Source organism: Hippichthys cyanospilos, chromosome 12 (assembly GCF_059441005.1).
Source record: "Hippichthys cyanospilos isolate Australia breed blue-spotted pipefish chromosome 12, RoL_Hcya_1.0, whole genome shotgun sequence".
Classification (NCBI taxonomy): Eukaryota; Metazoa; Chordata; class Actinopteri; order Syngnathiformes; family Syngnathidae; genus Hippichthys; species Hippichthys cyanospilos.
Window position 1 is genome coordinate 5,392,201 of NC_142380.1, and position 15,971 is coordinate 5,408,171.

Sequence of the window (15,971 nt, forward strand, 5' to 3'; positions counted from 1 at the left end):
CTTTTTTTCAGTTTGACACCACGAGCGCCTTGAAATTTTAAAATCACATCCTCAGTACTGAAATGTACACAAATTTGAGTGTGCTAAAAAGAGCTCACTTTTCCATTTGGAAACTTTGACACAAAAAAAACATGCTTGCGTTTCTCAAAATCTTTATTTTAAAATTTGAGAGAAAGACATGAGTGGAGTGCGTTTTGTTGTAAGAAGAAGATTGCACTTTCAACCCCAACTTGATTGCAGTTCACAAGAAAAGCTGAAAAACAGACAAAAATTCAGTTGGCTGACCACGCTCCAGATGACATCAAACATTCAAACGAAATGACGACACCGAGGATCAGACAAACGCTTCGGTCAGTTTTTGTCAAAGCTTTTTGCCCGCCGTGAGAACAAACTGCTGACGGGCAATCACAGCTACAATTCGGCCTTTTGTTTGCATCATCTCCACTCAAAGTCACTGACCCCGCCCCTTTGCTTGCTCACCACCAAATCGGAGACGGAGCCTCTTCGCCAGGCTTGCGTCCATATCTGCAACCAAAGGAGGAGATAAAAGTTAGCCAGACGCTCAAAGTTAGTCAGAAGCGTAACGCATGATTTGGGTCAACAAAATGGGATTTGTTAGCGGATCAGAACACGCTTCAGACCGGTGACGTCACGCTCCCCTCACCTGTGAACAGACTGCTTGGGGAGGGGCTTCAGACGGCCTTTTTGCTCATCACTTCCGCACACAAAGTTCTGGCTTCCTTCTCAAATCTAGTCTGATAGAAATCCATTCAAACCCACCATGATATTTTTCATCAGTTCAAAAAAAAAAAAAGGGGGCTTTGAAACCCAACTTGCTGTAGTATTTTTTCCATGTAACTATTGTAGACAATGCATCATGGATTAAATAACGTTTAATGATCTAATTTCCTTTATATTTTAACAACACCCAAGAGCCGAGGCAGGAGAGTTTGAACAAAATCAAATGGTTTCGTTCATTTAAAAAAAAAGTAAGCTTTGTGCAACTTTTTTACGTGGTTTTATAAACTTGTTGGGAAAGTTCCAGTGAACCCTGAACGCAGCACACGTGAACAAAAAGGAAAAGTTCGTTATTTGAGCGGCTTACCGTTATACGAGAAGTTTGAAGGCAAGTCCAAATCTCCTCCTTCCTCCTCTTCTGCGTGCAGATTATGATTACCAAACGTGTTCACTTTCCAACTCAACATCGGTGGATGTGTTGAATCTCGACGACAACGTGCACAAGTGTTGTTGCTTGTGCTGCGGTCGGCTACGCATTCATCGCACTCGACGTAAGTCATAACGATGTAGCAGAAAATTAACTTCGAAAAATTGCATATTTTGTCAAGTATTAAAACAAAACCGCGTTGGTTTGGGTCTTCGTTTTTGTGCCATTGCAACACGCGCCATCGGTCCACTTGACTTCTTCGCCTTCTGAGATGCTCGTGAACGTAACAACGTGATCGCGATTGCCCCCTTGTGGACCAGGCATGTTGCAACATGACTATTTCAAGCACTGCCCACCATATCCGGTGTCATGTTGATGTCTTTCCTCCGTATTTTTTTCTATTTATGTGTGACCCTCTCCCATTCATTTTTCAAAGCAGACAATGATGTGACCTAATCACGCCAATATTCTCCGTCTGTTTTTAGTCATACTAATTGTAAAACTTTAATGCCAGTGTGCCATGATGAACCCTTGTGGATTCATCTAGAAAATACTACTCTCGCGTTTATTGTACCAATGTGGTAATTGCCTCTGGCACCAAATGAATATGACACATATGTTGAAGAGAAATTAGGAATGTCATAATATAAAAAACATTCATAAATTTCACGCATAAAGAAAAATGAAAACAAGCAGATGATGACGGGGCCTCATGACATCACAGCTGTGACCTAATGATGACTTTCTGTGTGACAAAGAAGTTGAATGGCATGATGCTCGGTTTGTCATATCCTCCGGTGGCCACCTTCTGTCAGTTGAGGAAGCCGAGAAGCGAGCGGACGGAAGGAGCCGGAAAATGGAAGCGAATGACAAGCGCGTGGAGTTGCTGAAGCCTCTGCTGTCGGAAAGCCTGTGCCTGGACGAGGACGGATGGCGCGATCTCGTGAACGCCAAGAAGCACCTGAACAGCATGAACAGCTTCTTCAACACCAGGGATATGGCCCCCATGTACGTGTGGCTCAACGACGACGGCAGCGGCAACATGAGCATGGATTTCCCCAGCACCGGCGGCAAGGTGGTCTGCTTCGGCAAAACGCAGGGTGACGTGGTGACCACCGACAACATGCCCTCCCTGCTGCTGATTGAGGAGATCCACGCCGAGGACGTGTTCACCTTCATCTCGGCGCTCACTCAGGAGGTCAGCTAGCCGCCGGCATCCCTCGCCATCCACGCGCCTTGACGCCGCCTCCGTCTCTGTCCCCGCAGGTCATCTGCCCGTTGCTTAGCAACCCGGCCAACGAGGCAGGCTGGGCTCCGGGCGCGGCCGAGGAGACCCTCAACTTGATGGAGAGGCTCAAGAACCAAGCTCTCTCCATGAAGGCTCTGAAGGAAGGATGGACTTTTCTGCCACTCCCCAAACATCTCCATGACGACCAGAACGCCTCAGAACAGTACTTGTCCTTCGTTTATGAGAAGTAGCAGCGTATCAAGTAGGGATGGGAGAAATGGAAATTGATGATGATCATTTTCAAAAATCTCATCAAATACGTTTTTTCATGGAGGGTAGCAAATCAGTTCATTACAAAAATAAAAGAAAACGCTGTACCCAATAGTGCAATAACATGTAAATTAAATTTACTAGTTTAATTCTGATTCAACACCAGTATAATCCGCTTACCTCAAATAGAGCCCTACCTGATATCCTGAAATTTATGGAATTTGGACGGTTTTGACTTAAATTATGTCTTCGATGATCAAAAATTAGTTTAAAATTTTCAATTAATTATTCCTGGACTCATCTCTCCCACTTGTCACCTTGCTACTGAGTTCCCTCTGGTGTGCAAGTCACATGTTCTCTTGTCAAGACAAGCTATTGTCGTTTCTGGCACAGGAAGTCATGCGACGTGAAGCTGCTCCACGCCTGCGAGTTAATCATCATTGAGTGGGCGGTGCTGGTGTCGGAGGTCCTGCAGCAGAACCCGGCCCAGGCCTTCCTGGAAGGACTCAAACCGCCACCTTCGGAGGAGTTCGAGTTCTGGAGCAACAGACTCAGGAACCTGCAGCTCGTCTTGCAGCAGGTAACCACACGCTATATTGTATGCTATCTTCTAATCACATTTTTTGGTAACATTTGCAATAGTTACATTAACTGGTCAACTTTTTTGCTGGTCTGTCAGTCATTTTCATGCAATGTCACATACATTGCTGAGCTTCATTTACTAGATAATGCCTTTTTTGAGGGAATTGTATCTTCTATCTTGGATTTCCTGGCGAAGAGCCAATCAGAGTGGTGCGAGTGTCACTTTGTGATGTGCCCATTGGTTACTTGAAGGCTGTAACTTCAAAAAGGCATCCCAAAATGCTTTGTTGTGCCTGTGCAAGTGATTTATTCATTCAAATCATATTTGAAAAGAAAAATAACAAAAGTCTCTTAATAATTCTGTACATAACCTACCTGATGTGTGTTGTTATTGCTGTTTTTTGTTTTAATTTGGTACTGTAATGACATTCTTGTGGATGGCAAAGTAAGAATTTCATTGTATGGAAAAACGTGTTTCAATAAACTCTTTGACTTGACTTGACTTGACTTTTTGAGGGACTTTCAAAACTTCTATCTTGCATTTCCAGATGACGAGTACCAGTGCCCAGCAGGTGGCGTCATTGCTTGAATCCGCCCAGGGGGCATACCGTACAATCTTGAATGACATTCACGCCAATGCCAAAAAAGGTGAGAAAGGAACGAAAAAGTGACCTTTATGCTACTGCTCGGCTAACATCTGTGCCCTTAGGACTTGTGGAAGCCGAGGACGCCAATAACAACCTCAGACCTTTGCAGAAAGAGGTGGAGGAACTGGATCAGCTGGAGTACCCGCAGGTGAGTCATGACTTGACACCTGATAATGATGACGGTCACTCAAGTGCCTCTTACGGACAGCTGAGGGACAACATGGCCGCCGTGATGGAGAAGGTGCATCAGGTGTGGATCAGGTCGCGTTTTCACTGCGAGCCGTGCTGGATTGTCATCCTCCTGCAGGAGATTTGCAACCTCTTCATCGACCGGGTATGCAAAACCACAACCTTCATACCTGAGACTTGGCCTTTGCTGTTTGTGTGGAATTGAGACCAATTAACTCATTCAGAAAGAAGAGTCCCCATGGAGGTGACAAGTGTTTTTGTGGTCATGTTACAGAGCAGGGAGTTCCTAAACGGACAGGAAGTGATGCGTGGTCTGGTGATGGACCCCGCCCAGGTTCTGGAGGATGTTCGAGTGGTGACCTTGACCTTGCAGACTCTCAAGGACAAATACAGCCATCACAAGATGCTCCTGGAACAACAGGTGCGCTCGCCATGCTGACACTTGCTTTCTTGCGCAACACCATGAAGCTGGACAACTAATGGGAGCTGGTTGGTCACGGTTTCCGTGGCAACGTGACCACTGATGTTTGTGTGCAGAGCGGAGGGTCGCGCAGGTGGGAGTTTCCTTCTCATCTGGTTTTCTCTCGCTTGGACGACTTTCTGATTCGCCTGCAAATCATCCAGGCAAGTGCGCTATCTTAAGCTTGGACTCAGGTTCACGCCGATGGACAACTTTTTTGAATCAATTGTTTTTTGTTTTTCTTTTTGGTGTAACCTACTGTTGAAAAACATTTGGTCTAAAATAATCCTATAGCGGGTCCAAAAGAACCAAATTTGACTTGGGTCAATTTGACCCAGCAACCCGGGTTTTGAGATGCAGATGATTTTCTCATGGGATTGTTTTATGCAGAACAAGGCAGACTATTAGGTCAAATTGACCCAAATTTCACATCAGTCTTTTTGCTTTATTTTTAACCCAACTGTCTTTAATATCCCTATATTTGAAGCTGTCTTGTACAAAATGATCATTTTTCTGGGCGTCATATTTGTATAACAACTCAGAAGTTGTATTAAATTGATCCAAATGGTGGGTTGGTTCTTTTTGACCTTACTGTTTTAGATTGCAAGAAACAACCTCACTTGCTTTGTACAAAATAACCCCCCAAATTGTTTTGTTATGTCTGTTAGACAACCCAAGTGTGTTCAGTCCCCTTTAGACCCATGATTTTTGACCCAAACCTTTTGAGAGAGCACAGTTGAGAGATGGCGCGCGTCTCCCCAAACAGGAAGTGTACCGCGTGCGTCTTCAGTTCCAGCTGGAGCAGGTGGTAGTGGCCGGCGGGCGCGGCAAAATGTGGACAGGCGTGGTGCAGGGCCTTTGCCAGGATTTCCTGACCCAGCTGCAAATACTTTCCGACTGCAAGAATGATGCCAGTGAGCCCGCCGATCAGGTGAGCCCGAATTGTCTTCCCCACGGGCGGTCCACTGACTGATGATTCCTTCCCCCGGCCCTCAGAGATTCGCAGAGGAGGCGACTAGCTTCCAGGAGCACGTGTCCCACTTGGAGGCTCGCCTGGTTTCCCTCCTGCGAGGAACGCTGGACGAATGTCCTCTGCCGTCCGCCGCCGTCAAGGTGGTGACCATGTTCGGGCCCTTGCTGCAACGTCGCGGCATCCGGGACCAGCTGCGTTCTCAGCTGTCCAAGCTGGTGGCCATGGTCATGCGGGAACTGGACATGGTGCATGAGCTGGTCAAAAGTAAGGGCAAGCCAAACGTGTCGGGCAAGTTCAGGTCAACCCACGCCGTGACTCTCAGGTGGACCAGGCAACTCATGCTCAGGGCTAACAACATCCTGCACAACTTTCAGGCTGTCCAGCATCTGTAAGGACACCCCCACACACACACACACACACACACTTTTGCATGTAATTCTTGGTGAGGATATCCATCTTGACATGCATTTCCTAACCACAACCCTAACCCAATTCAAACATGTACTCTGAAAGCAAGTCTTGACCCTCAAAAAGAGGTTAGAACAAGGGAGGACCTCCCTTAATGTCCTCACTTCTCAAAAATGTCCTCACTCTCAGTAAAGCGCTTCTCACACATACAGACGGATGGGAACTCACGTGCAGACAGTTACACACTCTCAAACACACATTTGACACCTGCGTGCGTAGGTGCATGGAGGCAAGTGAGGCGGTACGGCAGAAGTTCCAGAAAATCGTGGATTTGCTGCTGGACATCCGAGTCGCCTCGCGTCAGGAGTGGAGCCGGCAGCTGGACCGAGACACCTCCGCCGCTCTCAAGCTTCCGCTCATCCAGGAGCAGGAGCAAGGCAAAATGGAAATTCCCTGCGGCCCGAAGGTCAACTCGCACGCCACGCTCACTTGTACATAATCTATGCAAAATCTAGGCTTGGCAAATTTGCCGAATTTTGGGCTACTCTGCATGGGAATGGGGAATGAAGGCATAATTAAGTGAAATCATCCTGACTCCAAACAGATGACGTCAATAAAAGAAAAATGACATGGATGCAAAGTTAAAAGCAAAATGAAAAAAAAGCACCAACACAGCTGAAAGTATGTGTAGGTGCTCATTGACATGATTATGTGCATGTGCAGCTGGAGGCGTTGCTGAAGGAAATGAAACAAGCCAGTTGGGTGAAGGATCTGGAGCTCCGCCGCCAAACTGCCGACGTTTTGCGGTCGGGACGCAACATCGCAAAAACCTACATGAGCCTCATCAACATCGTGTCCTCCTACAACCAGGTATGCAAATATACGCATTCACATGTCAGATTGATTGTGACCTAGAATGGCGGTCTTCCAGGTGTTGGACAAAACTTTGCCGGTGGCGCTTCCTTTAATGCGCAAGAGGCTGGAGGAGCAGAGGAAGAGCCTGTTGGAACTGCAGAAGATCACCTGGACCAATCAAGGTGACGACTAGATCGTACGAGGCTCCCAGTTATTCGTCTTATACCTTTATTACTAGACATGTTTTTTTTTTGTCACCCCGTATGGATGACCTCAAAATCCATAAAATTCCTAACTAGATGCTCCCATCTCAAATCTTGATCGTCAAAAATGCCACTATTCTTTCAACACATGGCCACCGGGGGCAGTATTAAGAAAACACGTCAGTAAGACATGAGAATATCGCAAATGTTTGTGGATCTGAAAAATGTTAACAGCTAATCAAAGCTAACATAGCGTAACACTGCATCACTGTGTTTTTCTTCAAAGCACCAGTTGTGTTCCAATTAGCTTGACACGTTCAAGGTAAAGACTGATGCGTTCAAATGCAGTGGGACATTTCAAAGTGATACAGAATAATACTGCACAAAGCTAATGAAAACCTTTGCTTCTATTCCCTGCAAAAAACGCAAAAATAAAAAAAAAAAGCTCAATTGTTCCTCAAATGAAGTCAGTGATTCACAAAGTGCTCTGCAAAAAATATTTTGAGCCTTGCATGTGTGTGAAACATTCTGAGACAAAAAAAATTCGAATAGTTTTACACTAGCACATACATGCTATCTATTAGCCTGCCCATCGGGTTATTATTAAGCTAGCACATATATATATATATATATATATATATATATATATATATATATATATATATATATATATATATATATATATATATATATATATATATATATATATATATATATATATATACATACTGTGTGTGTGCACATATACAAACAAATATAATGATGCGCGTGTGTTCAGATATCCACGAGCTGATGGCGAAGAAGAGGCAAAGTTTAGCAGTCTTCTTCGCCTCAGTAAAAGAAGCACGGGCCAACATGGACGCCATCAGTTCCATCATGGAGGTCAGTGGAGATCGGCGCAAGCTAGCACCCACGTAGCGTTTCCCGGCATGCGTGAGGTGTAACCCCAACCCCGGCTCCAGGACTGGTCGACTCTTCCCCTGCTTAATCGCGCAGGCGATGTCCTGGAGAGGGGCGAAGGTACGGAAGAGAGCTACCAGCGTATCCGAGATGACAGCCAGGAAGTCCTACGCCTATTAAAGGTAAGGTCATGTTGTGGTTAGCGGTTTTTGTGAATATACCGTTGATGCGGTATCCTCAGGAGACCGCCGTACTCTACGAAGTGAACGACGAGTCGTCGCCCGAGTGGGTGGCCTACCTGGAGTACGTGGACACGCTGATGGAGGACAGCGTGCGCCGCATGTTGCTGCATTCGCTCCAATTCCTGTCGCAGAGCATGTCGCCTACGGTAACAGCGGATTCTCATTTCTACGGCACCAGTTGACTTATTTGAGCACATACACGTGAAGAGAGCCACATGTCTGTTTTTTTTTCTAAAAACGAGACTTTTCGATTTTATTCTGAAAGATCAACACTGATGCAAATTTGTGAAGTTTGCCATGTACCAAACAAGGAACTGATTCCCCACTTTAATAGTGATAGCATAACTCATTCAGCGCCTCAGATTTTTACTGGGATGGCCGTAAAAGAGTTGATTGTTTGACTCTTCACGATTCCCTATCAATCACTAAAAATTCATTACTTGCAATAAACTGACTTAACATTTAACCCATTCACTGCCAATGACGGCTATAGACGTCAAAGATCAGTTTTTACAGGGCTGGCAATAAATGAATTTATCTGATTTTATATACAGTACGTGATTGGTTTAATCTGCTGGTTTTCTTATGATGAACGTTTAACTGGAATGCAATTAGCTATAACAAATGCATGTTTATTCTTTATTTTGATTGACGGACAGAAGCCTAGTTATTTGATAGATATTGAAAACATAAGATACTGTAGATATACCCTTTTTTATAATTGAGAAAAAAGTAATTTGTAGTGATATATTGGCTTTTATATATTGATAGATGGCCCACATTGTTTAGATATTCACAGTTATTAACTTTTAACTTTACATTGATGGACCTTTTTAGGTCTAAGTTTGAAATATCCGACAGTGTTCGAAGGCACCACGAGCACCACATACATAATTGACAGCGGTCTCTGAGCGTCCTTAATTAGCGACTGAATGATATTTTTTATCTGAGCAGACTTAATTAGCGACTGTACTATATATTTTTTAATGGTGGTGTGTTGTTGGTGGCTTTGTGATGGGATGGCAAGAAAAACGACGTTGTGAGCCACCACCACAAAACATCATTTCACAAAGACTTTGTTTCCATCCCTGTTTATAGAGAAAAACCATTATTTATTTTTTTTCATGAATGCCACATCTAGTCATTACAACATTCCTTTTTACTGTATCTATTGTTCCCGTTTTTTAAAAGGGTGAAAATGTGTTTACTATTTTGGCAGACGTTGCTCTCCCTTCAAAAAAAGTTAACTGATGAGACAGCATTTTTTGCTTCTGTTTCATCATTTAACAATACCGCATAAACAAATATAACCTGTTAAAAAAAAAACAGACAATGTCTGCGCAGAATTTTGGGGGCGCATTGCTGCAAGTGTCGCTGCAGCTGCAGCCGACAGGAAGCGTCTTCGACCCGTCCCTGACCACCGACCTGACCGAAGTACTCATGTCGTTCATTGTCGACATCCTCGCGGCCGCTAGTCTGCCACCCAGGATTTCCCCCAACCAAGAAGAAAACTACCAGGTGAGCCGCCGTCACCTCCTCGTCAACTGTTCACCTGCGGTGCTGACAAACGGATGCGCCGGTCTTCACGCGGCCACAGGAGGCGCTGCGGGGCAGCTCCGATCTGTCCATGCTGGAAGAGGAAATAATGCTACGCCTGCAGGAGGTCAACGAGGAGGCGGAGCTCCTGAGGGCCGACCTGGACCGCTTCTCGCCGCTGTGGCAGTGTCACAAACGCGGCGTCATGCAAGAATTCCTCACGTACGGTAGGAGGCTGCAGGAGGGTGAGGAGGATGTGGACGAGTGCCCGCCCACGCTCGCCGACTTCCAGAGAGAGGTGAGCTTTCTTTTTTTGGGATGGATAGCTACTTCCTGTTTGAGATGCAGCTGATCTCCTGCTCATGTCCTCATTCCTCTTTTTGTTTGGCATGCTTTCAGATCAACTTGCTCCAAAAGCAAATGGTGGATGTGAACGAGCTGGAGGACTACGACCTGGTCCACGGCTGGCTGCAGGTTGACCTCCGACCTTTCAAAGAAAGCCTTCGCCTCTTCATCAACAACTGGATAAGCTTGTACACGCAGCATCTCCTCAAGCTGGTGCGGCACAGGTAAACCACAAGCCATCCTCACGAAACGACATGATAATGATAGACAACACCTATTTGCGGACTGCCTCCTGTTGGCTAGTAAAAATTTAATAAATAAAACTGCAGATAAGACGCACTGGACTATAAGCCGCAAGGCTCAAATCATGAGAAAATTGTGGCTTATAATCCAAAAATAAGGTAATATATAATATATATATATATGGGATAATATATATATATATATATATATATATATATATATATATATATATATATATATTTCTATACAAAGGAAAAACAATAATAATTCAAACAAAAATTTGGTCCAAATAAAATTAAATTTAAATTTTGTGTTTTGCCGTAAAATGAAGCTACAGTCAAGAAAATACATTTTATCATGAACATGATCTTTAACAGTCTGCATTGAAAAAAGGTTTTGTTGCAGCTACATGCTCACTCACCATCCGTGTATTTGTGTTTGTTTAGCATGTCCCGGCGCAACGTTGACGACGACGACGACGAAGTGGAAAAGGCTTCGAAGCGCAACTTCCCCCTGACAGATACCATCATGCTTTTGGAGACGGTCAACGTGGAAGTACCCGAAGTCACCACGCTCCTGCAGGTGGGATGACGACATTAGCAATCGCTTGGGAATCCCTCTCTTTATTCCCAGGATTTTGAAATATCCTCTTTTACAGGGGGATTTATGAAGTCTACACACCCCTGTTTAAATGCCAGGTTTTTGTAATGTTCTCCTTCCAAAGTTTGTTCACTATTCATGTCACCTGTATATAATGCACCTGGAAAAGTGGAAAAGCCTTCAAGGGACCTTGAAGCATCTTTGGCTTACCCTACACAGCACCCAGTCTACGTGATGTGGCATTGCTTTTTCCCCCCATTCCTCTTCTAAACAGCCGTACTTGCCAGGAATTCCTGCAGTACTTTCAGACTGGCGGTGCTGCCTACCAAAAATGCCAAGAAATGCCTTTGAAAATAGCTCAACTTGATTGGAGGTTTACTCTTTCAGTGCCAAGCGTTAATGGAAAAGGAAAACCCCCTAAAGCAGTGGTTCTCAACCTTTTTTTAATGATGTACCCCCTGTGAGATATGTTTTCAGCCAAGTACCCCTTAACCAGTGCAAAGCATTTTTGGGTTTAAAAAAAAAAAAAGACTAAAACATGCCATCAGTGTTTGACTTCTTAAACTTTAGAACCTTTTAAACTTCATTTGTATTGGTCCACAAAAAAAAAAAAAAAAATCATAAGGTGTTCTCTTTTGGATCGTAGAACAGATCTGTTATTAAAAAAAAAAGGATTAATATTTGTCCGGAAAAAATAATCAACATAAAATTTCAGACCTGTTCGCTAAAAGAAATGATAATTATTTGTCCACAGAAAAATATTCAGCATAAAGCTTCCTCTTTTGGGATTACAGTAGAGATGAATCATTCACTTTATAAATAAATAGTTGCCCACAGAAAAATATTAAAACATAAATGGTCCTCCTTTGGGATTACAGTAGATATCTGTTCACAAGTCATCTAATTATAAATAAATGTCCACAAAAATTAATATAAAGTGTCAGACCTGCTCTCAAAAAAATAATTATAAACATTTGTCCACAGAAAGATAAACGTAAAACCTCTTTTGGCATCATAGTAGAGATGTGTTCACAAAAATAAACCATTAACGACAGGTAACGAGAGGTGGCACATGACAAGTTGGATCAAACCATTCTAATATGGGGGAGAATCTGGCTTTTTAAAATCAAATAACCTACTGAACATGCAATTTGTTTCATGAACTATATAATCCTGAAACATTGAATTCATTCAACAATGATATATCCACTGATATGAAAGATAAAACAACAAAATTACACTTGCTGAAAAGCAGACACAAAGGAACGAGGAACATGGAAAAGGCGTCCGAGCTGAATGCAATAATCTGGCAACGTCCTCCTGCTTCAGCCGCACCTAAATAGTCCTGTGATGAGGATAAACTGCAGGTGTGTCCGGTGGCTCCGCCCCCCTAATCAGCGGACAAGTCAAGACATGCAGTACGCATGATGTGACACCTTACTTAGAATTACAAGACTGTAAATATGTAAGTAAACACTAGTCAAGGGTGTCAGCTACCCTCCATTAAAAAAGGAGGGTAGTAATTTTATTACTATTTTAAAAGATGAGAGTTCTCGTCCATGGCACTGAAAGAGTTAAACGAAGACTCCTGAAATGTCGCAGGTTTGTGCTGACTTTGCAATTTGAAACTATTTTTCAAATTAGTTGTACAGGTTATAGGTCATATAAATGGTGAACAAATTTCAGTTTGATTTAGCCCGAGAAAACCTGGCAGGTATTTGGAACAGACAGCGGGTGTGAGAACTTTTTATAGTCAAACAAAAAAAATGGAGCTAGTGCATTTGAAATTTTTGATCAATTTCGGTGATCAAGGGTTGGCTCCGTACGACTGAGCCATTGGGCATTAAAATCATACTTCATTTATTTAGTTATTTTCAGAAGTAAAAAGTATATAGTACATATTTTGTCCTGCAACTGCGGGTACTCGTCCAAAGCGAATTACCCATAAATGTTATTTTGACCAAAACAGCCTGAAAATGCAAAGTACAGTGATATTTATTTGCCTGCGCTAAAAAAATGTCTTAAGTTTGAGTACCAAATTAGTCCTTTTTTTTTTTTTAATGTTTTGTGTTGAGTTTAAAGTAGCATATCTATTTTGTCCTCTTAGTGTATTTGCCGTATCAGATTATAAATAGTAGTGAACGGAAAATGAAGCTTCATGAAGCATCTGTGATTTATTTTTTTTTCTTTTTTACTCTTCTAGTTGATTCTCTTTGTTTAGTCTCTTGGTTTTGGACGCGGTGGCGGCAGATCTATGAACTAAAAACTTATAAAACAAACAAAAAAAAGAACAGAAAAGCAAAAAACAACAGGAAGACGTGTAATTGAAATAAATGATTTAATAGAATTTTTTTCATCAACATCCAGACCGGCGGCCATCTCGTGGCGGAACTCGAAGTGAAAGAGGCACAAAGGAGATGAGGATGGCGAGCGAGCGAGCGAGCGTCTATTGGCGATAGACGCCGAAGGCCAGCAGACTGAGGAAGACGGTGATGCCCAGCAGCGAGGCCGACGCGGGCGCCGTGAACAGGTGGCGATACTGGATCTGGCAGTACCACAGCACGGCCAGCATCAGCACCAGCAGCGGCACCAGCAGGCCGCCCGCGTTGAGCGCCGCCCGCACCCGCTCGGCGCCCGGCCCCGCCGCCGCCGGCCCTCCCGGGGGCGGTGCGGCGCGCTGCGACACGTAGCAGTGCAGCACGCCGTTGTGCGGCAGGTGGAGCGCCTCCAGCGTGGCGCCGTCGTCCTGCAGCAGCTGACCCTGGTAGATGAGACGCACGCGCCGCTCCTGGCCCGCGAAGTACGTCCTGCGGAGGGCAGACCGTCAGCGGGCGCCGTCCCAGACCATCTGGCCCCGACCCGCCGACGCTCCCTCGGGCGGCTTTGGACATTGGCACATTTGGCCGGCCGCCCTTGAGGTACAAGCCGTCGCTCCGTCCCATTTTGATTTGTGTGGGAGTTGGTGGCAATTGCACCCAGGGGCACAGCCAAAGACAAAATCAGAACACCCACAAGGAGCAGGGAGATGACGTCCCGGCGGACTTATCTTGACCTTCCACTTTTTTGTACTTTTTTTTTTTTTTTTTAACCTAGATCAGATTTTTCTTTGTTTCCAACCACCAACAACTTTTTAATAAAGTTCGCTAAATTTCTATCTAAAAAGGCAATATGGCTCCCTTCAAATTATTTTTTTTTGGGGGTGGGGGGGCATTCTGGACAGTTATCCTTTAAATCAAAGTAATAAGCCCGCCAAAAATGTATTTTTAAAAGCTTGATTTATTCAAAAATTGAACCTTGAACCTTCACAGCATCTCCAACACAGGATCATTTTCAAGTTCCTGCAGAGCTTGCTGATGAGCCAATCATTTGAATCAAGTGTGTTGGAAGGAGAAGCTTCAAAACTATGCATGATACCAGCCCTCAAGGACTGGAGTTAGACATATGTTGTAAACTGTGAAGGATCATAAGTCAAATATGACAAGCTTCAATTAGTCAAAATTTGTACTGCATCACAAAAAGGAACACGTTTCCCCAAGCAAAAACAACGCTAAACGGAGTGCTGCCTTGTGGCCATCCTCGAAAAGCAATTACCTCTTAATGTATCCGACGGTGTCCTGAGGTCTGACGTGCGCCGTCCTCTCAGTGTCGTTGAGGAACTTGAGTCTGAGCACCATGTTCCTCTCGGCGTTTGCGTCTTCTGCCGACGCCCCGCCCTTGTCGTCGGCGAGGGGCGGGGCCGAGCCGTCGGGCAGGTCTGAGGCAGAGGCGGTCTGAGGAGAGGGGGCGTCAGGCGGCCGCAGCTGCGGCGGGTCCGAGGTGCGGGTGGAGGCCCAGGCCAGCAGCAGTACGGCCGCCGCCGTCAGCGCGGCCAGCAGGAGCGTCACCTCGTCGCCGACGCCCTCGATCAACATCGCTGCCGCTGCCCAGCAGCCGATAACACAGCACCTGAAGGGGACGACGCATGGAACGTTACTCTTATCGCATGCAACTAAATCCTTCATTTAGAAAATGTGTAGCTTTTTCAAATTTCTTGCATTTGTAAATTATTGAACGCAAAGTGCAATACAAGCAAAGTACAGTATTATTTACAGGGGCCCCTGCTTATTTGCCTTACAACAACTACAGTCACTTTTTTCTGGATTTTATGTTTCATGTGAATACCATGTAATAATTATCGACTAACATGTTTATTATTTTCAAACCAGAATCCTAAAATGTTGTTTATCCATTCTGTTGTCTTTGTGGGGGCATATGCAATAATGTTATGTCACCCCCACTGCACAGCCTCTACAATAAGCGTCTATTATTAAGGGATTTGCTATTCCCACCCCAAAAAAAAATCTTTTGTCTGATAGGGTGTAGAACCCCCAAAGAGTCGCCCCAGAGTCCACCAAATACAAAAGAACAAAAAATGGATTGGCCGCAAAAGGTCCACACATTCCTAAAAGAACTCAGGCTCCGCAAGTATTTGATTCTTGCTTATAGCTTTTTGTTGTTGTCAGAGAGCCTGTTCGTGACGTCACCAGTATGTATTGCTAACAGCTAGCCGGAAGTGAAGCAAAATGAACCGTAAGGGGCAACAGCTTTTCATCGCTCACGAGTCCAAGTTTGAATTCGATTTTAGTTCATGTGTGCACAAGAATGAAGGACGAACTTACTGTTCAGCTTACAGGTGTCATGCCAGGTGTTAGCCTTTGCGTTAATTGTGCTAATCGGCTAAACTCATTCGTTCACAAGGCTTCCGGTTTACTTCTTCTATGGTTTTGCTCGGCGGCGGCGCCTGCTGGACACTACGTTAAAGCGCCAATCAAAACCATGTCGTCATCCAGTTACGCCAGAACCAGTATATGGAGGCATTATGAATTCATTTGGTTGCGTTGCTTGAATTAATTAAAAAAAAAGCTGAAAAACTAAAGCTAATGTAATTATTTAATAATAACCAAATGTGAATAATGCATAAATCGTTTTTATTACTAGTATTCTTTTTCACTCCATTATCCATTCATCCATATTTTTCCCATCCATTATTAATCACATATAATTAAAATTGATCAGTGCAAATGTTTCATGTTAAAACATACCTCTTTGCATTCAATCTTTAGTACTTTATAGGATGTACACGGAC

At 44.1% G+C, this 15,971-nt stretch overlaps 2 protein-coding genes and 1 long non-coding RNA gene across 3 annotated transcripts; 1 reads left to right on the forward strand and 2 right to left on the reverse strand.

Moving 5' to 3' along the window:
* Positions 1 to 135: 135 nt before the first annotated feature.
* On the reverse strand, positions 136 to 1,789 carry LOC148414535 (uncharacterized). Its single transcript, XR_015867416.1, has 2 exons — positions 481 to 1,789; positions 136 to 253 (listed from the first exon to the last, which is right to left on the reverse strand). It is a non-coding gene; the product is annotated as an uncharacterized LOC148414535 (long non-coding RNA).
* Positions 1,790 to 1,998: 209 nt separating this feature from the next.
* Positions 1,999 to 13,957, forward strand: LOC148414536 (dynein axonemal heavy chain 17-like). The gene is made up of 21 exons (XM_088428570.1): positions 1,999 to 2,363; positions 2,432 to 2,616; positions 3,057 to 3,243; positions 3,794 to 3,893; positions 3,955 to 4,040; positions 4,101 to 4,226; positions 4,356 to 4,502; positions 4,619 to 4,705; positions 5,308 to 5,472; positions 5,538 to 5,902; positions 6,202 to 6,388; positions 6,646 to 6,792; positions 6,854 to 6,959; positions 7,759 to 7,862; positions 7,943 to 8,062; positions 8,122 to 8,268; positions 9,467 to 9,640; positions 9,720 to 9,956; positions 10,058 to 10,227; positions 10,693 to 10,828; positions 13,214 to 13,957. Exons 1-21 carry the CDS (start codon positions 2,022 to 2,024, stop codon positions 13,265 to 13,267), a joined length of 3,372 nt encoding a protein of 1,123 aa, XP_088284696.1. The 5' UTR covers positions 1,999 to 2,021; the 3' UTR covers positions 13,268 to 13,957.
* tmub1 (transmembrane and ubiquitin-like domain containing 1) lies at positions 13,171 to 15,651 on the reverse strand. Its single transcript, XM_088428569.1, has 3 exons — positions 15,505 to 15,651; positions 14,438 to 14,791; positions 13,171 to 13,653 (listed from the first exon to the last, which is right to left on the reverse strand). The coding sequence occupies exons 2-3, from the start codon at positions 14,755 to 14,757 to the stop codon at positions 13,293 to 13,295; spliced, it is 681 nt and encodes a 226-aa protein (XP_088284695.1). The 5' UTR covers positions 14,758 to 14,791; positions 15,505 to 15,651; the 3' UTR covers positions 13,171 to 13,292.
* Positions 15,652 to 15,971: the final 320 nt, after the last annotated feature.